Consider the following 4,104-nt stretch of genomic DNA (forward strand, 5'->3'; position numbering starts at 1 on the left):
GTTCCGATCTCTCGGGGTTGAGCCTCCTAGAGCCGGAGATCAGGCGCCGGCGGAAGCATCAAACCGAAGACCCGGCAAGGAACACGTCCAAGACGATGGGGAGCAGGCCGGTGATGGGATCGACGATATAGATTTAGAATTAGATTTAGAGCTGTAGGGTATTTTTGTAAATTACAATTAATTTTAATTTGAAATTTTAATAAATTTAAATTGTAAATTATTTTTTTTAATTTAAATTTTAATTCGAATTATTTTTTTTTTTAATTTTCAATTATATTAAACGTCGTATAATCGCCGTAATATCTTTATTTAAAACCGTCGTACATTCGTCGTAAATATTACGACGAATTTACGACCAAAATGTACGACCACAAATACGACGATTATACGTCCGCGCTTTACGACGATTTTACGACGAAATGATTAAATACTTTACGATTGATTTACGATGATTTTTGCGTCGTACATTTTACGACGATCTTACGTCGACCATTAACGACCACTTAACGACGGTCCAGGCGAAGACCAAGTCGACGCAATTCGATGTAAAATCGTCGTAAACTGTACGACGCATTTACGACGATTTGGTTTCCCTCGATGTTACGACGAAACGAAACCGTCGTATATTATACGACGATTTTACGACGATTTGTCTATTACGACGATTTGTCTATTACGACGATGACTTTACGACGATTTCGTAATCGTCGGTAGTTCGTCGTAATAGCCCTATTACGACGAAATAACGACCATTTTGGCCGTCGTAAAATGATGTTTTTCTTGTAGTGTATGTACGCGAGTGTTCAAGATGAAACTAGATGATCTCATGCACAGACTCACCAAAGAAAATGTGTTAGGTGTCGTAAAAGCCGGTATGTTTTATTAAACTAAGTATCTTATTTTGTTTAGCAAGATAATGTCCATACCATTGCTAGATGATCATGATAACTAATCTTTTAAAAACTACAATTTATTCGTTGCAGCGATCTACACGATTGAGTTTCAAAAACAGGGACTACCTCATGCGCACATCATTCTTTTTTTAGAGGCTGGTCACAAGCTACCAACTGGTGATGACATTGATAAGATAATATGTGCTGAGATTCCTGACAAGGATATTTATCCAGCGCTGTCTGAGATAGTAGGAGATGTCATGATGCATGGACCATGTGGTGCTTTGAATAAGGATAGTGTTTGCATGGCTGAAGGAAAATGTACAAAGTATTTTCCAAAACCTTTCAGTCCGATCACTAAAATAGATGATGTTGGATATCCTATATACAGGCGACGTAATGACAAGAAAGTTATCGTTAAAAACGGTATTGAATGTGATAATGGATTTGTGGTTCCTTATAATAGGAGCCTCACACTGCTTTATAGGACTCATATCAACGTCGAATGGTGTGTACAATCTCGATCAGTAAAGTATCTATTCAAATATATTCTTAAAGGTGCTGACTACATCCGTGCAACTATCAAGAATGATGATAGAGAAAACGAGATTAAGAATCACTTCAACTGTAGGTATGTTTTAAACATTTTGTTCACATATTTTATATCTTTGAAATTCCAATCTTCCATTATTTAATAATGTCTTTCTATATAGGTATGTAGCACATTCGGAGTCTACGTGGAGAATTTTCGGTAATAATACTCACCATCGCCAGTTTCTGTAGTTAAACTACCCTTTCATTTACCGAACCAGCAAATGGTCATATACAACGAGGATGATCCAGGTGACGAGGTTATTAATCGTGTCTCAGTTGGTACGTCAAAATTCATTGCTTGGATGGAATGCAACGTAAGTATAAACTGGCGAGGACGTTAACTTATGCTCAAATTCCTACGAGATTTGTGTGGAATAACCCAAACAGGATATGGACGCCACGATCTAGGAGAGTTGCTCTTGGTAGAATCACGTACGTACCCATTGGGGCAGGTGAAGCGTATTATTTAAGGCTTCTGCTTAATTTAGTCAAAGGACCACGTAGTTTTGACGATATAAAAACGGTCAACAAAGTTCTACATTCTTCGTTCAAAGACGCTTGCTATGCGTATGGATTATTGAATGATGACAAAGAATATATTGAGGCCATCAATGAGGCTGGATTATGGCTTTCTGCCAATTATCTCCGTCGTCTTTTTGTGATCCTGCTTACTACTCATAGTATATCCATTCCTTCTAGAGTTTGGGATGCTACATGGCAGGTATTATCAGATGACATCATATATAATTACAGAAAGGCTGCCAGGGATCAAAGTAAGTCGTATAGTTATTGTTTGCATTGTTGTTACTATATATCTTTAAGATATTGATAGCTAATTTCTCTTTTGTAATTTTTTTGAAATTGTGTAGCTGTTAGTCTATCTCAGGAACAAGTTAAAGACTTTACTCTGGTCGAAATTGAACTTCTTTTACGTGTAAGTGGGAGATCCTTAAAAGAATCCACACCTATGCCGTTTCCTGAAGATATTACTCTGGAGTCACGTGATAATCCTCTTATTCAGACTCTTAGAGTTAGAAACGAGCAGATGTTAGCCATTGTAACCAGCGAACAGAGAAGTGTTTATGATGAGATCCTATAAGCAGTAAATAAGAACAAAGGAGGTATGTTCGTTGTTTATGGTTCTGGAGGTACTGGTAAAACTTATTTGTGGAGTCTATTAGGATCTGCTCTACGTTCCCAAGGTGATGTTGTTCTTAAGGTTGCATCGAGCGGGATTTCTGCGTTGTTATTAGAAGGAGGCCGAACTGCGCATTCAAGATTTGCAATCCCTATCGTGGTTAATAAGTTTACCTTTTGTTCAATCAAGAAGGAGTCGAATCTTGCCGACCTGATAAGGATTGCTAAACTCATTATATGGGATGAGGCGTTGATGATGAGTAAAGACTGTTTCGAGACTCTAGATAGAACAATGCGTGATATATTAGAAGTTGATAAGCCCTTTGGTGACATGGTCATTGTTTTAGGAGGGGATTTCAGGCAAATATTGCCAGTGATTCCAAATGCCGGGAAGACAGAGATACTTATGGCCACTTTGAATTTGTCACCTCTGTGGTACAAATGTAGAGTGTTGAGACTTACACAGAACATGCGACTTATAGCTGGAGATAATAGCTGTGCAATGCTTGAACGAGCTGCCTTTACAAAGTGGATCTTAGACATTGGTGATAGAACGATAAATGACGATGGAAGTGGTGAAGACGTGATTGATATTCCTGATGATCTGTTGATTAAAGACTGTAAAGATCCTATAAAAACGATCGTCAAAGAAATTTATGGGAGTTCGTTTTCGAAAGAGACTGATCCTAAATTTTTCCAAGACCGTGCCATACTGAGTCCAAGAAACGATGATGTAGATACGATAAATAATTACATGTTTTCAAAGTTGTCGGGTATGTTTATTTTGTTTTAGTTCCTCTTAACTTATTTGTTTATATTTACAACGATTGTTTTGCATATAACAGGTGTTGAAAGGACCTATCTTAGTTGTGATAGCATTGATACAGATGAAGAAGTTGTCAATTACAATGATGCATCTGAAATACCCTCAGAGAGTGTAGCCAGTAAGAATAAAGGTGTTTCCAACAATATGATTTATAACGAGGAGTTTTTAAATAGTATCAAGATGTCTGGTTTCCCTAATCATGTCCTGAAGTTGAGAGAGGGTATTCCTGTAATGCTTCTAAGAAATATCGACCCTAAGAATGGGTTGTGTAATGGCACAAGACTCATCATTACTAAGATGGCTAATTATGTTCTACAGGCTCAGATAATAACAGGTAGCAAGGTTGGTGAAAAGGTACTAATTCCTAGGATATTTCTCTCTCCTTCGGAGATGAAACTTCCTTTCAGGATGAGACGCAAGCAGTTTCCTATCACATTAGCTTTTGCAATGCCTATAAACAAAAGCCAAGGACAGACACTCGAAAAGGTTGGTTTGTATCTTTCAAGGCCGGTATTTACTCATGGGCAACTCTATGTCGTTGTATCGAGGGTTACATCCAGAGAAGGTTTGAAGATATTGATCACCGATAAAGACAACAAACCACAAAACAAAACATTGAATGTCGTCTACAAGGAGGTGTTTGACAAGATATGA

At 37.7% G+C, this 4,104-nt stretch overlaps 1 protein-coding gene across 1 annotated transcript; it reads left to right on the forward strand.

Annotated features, from left to right (window-relative positions):
- The first annotated feature begins 808 nt into the window (after positions 1-808).
- LOC112089195 lies at positions 809-4,104 on the forward strand. The gene is made up of 6 exons (XM_024160175.1): positions 809-872; positions 984-1,524; positions 1,875-2,260; positions 2,357-2,563; positions 2,669-3,397; positions 3,470-4,104. Exons 1-6 carry the CDS (start codon positions 809-811, stop codon positions 4,102-4,104), a joined length of 2,562 nt encoding a protein of 853 aa, XP_024015943.1.

This window comes from Eutrema salsugineum, unplaced genomic scaffold, assembly GCF_000478725.1.
Source record: "Eutrema salsugineum unplaced genomic scaffold, Eutsalg1_0 scaffold_12, whole genome shotgun sequence".
Classification (NCBI taxonomy): Eukaryota; Viridiplantae; Streptophyta; class Magnoliopsida; order Brassicales; family Brassicaceae; genus Eutrema; species Eutrema salsugineum.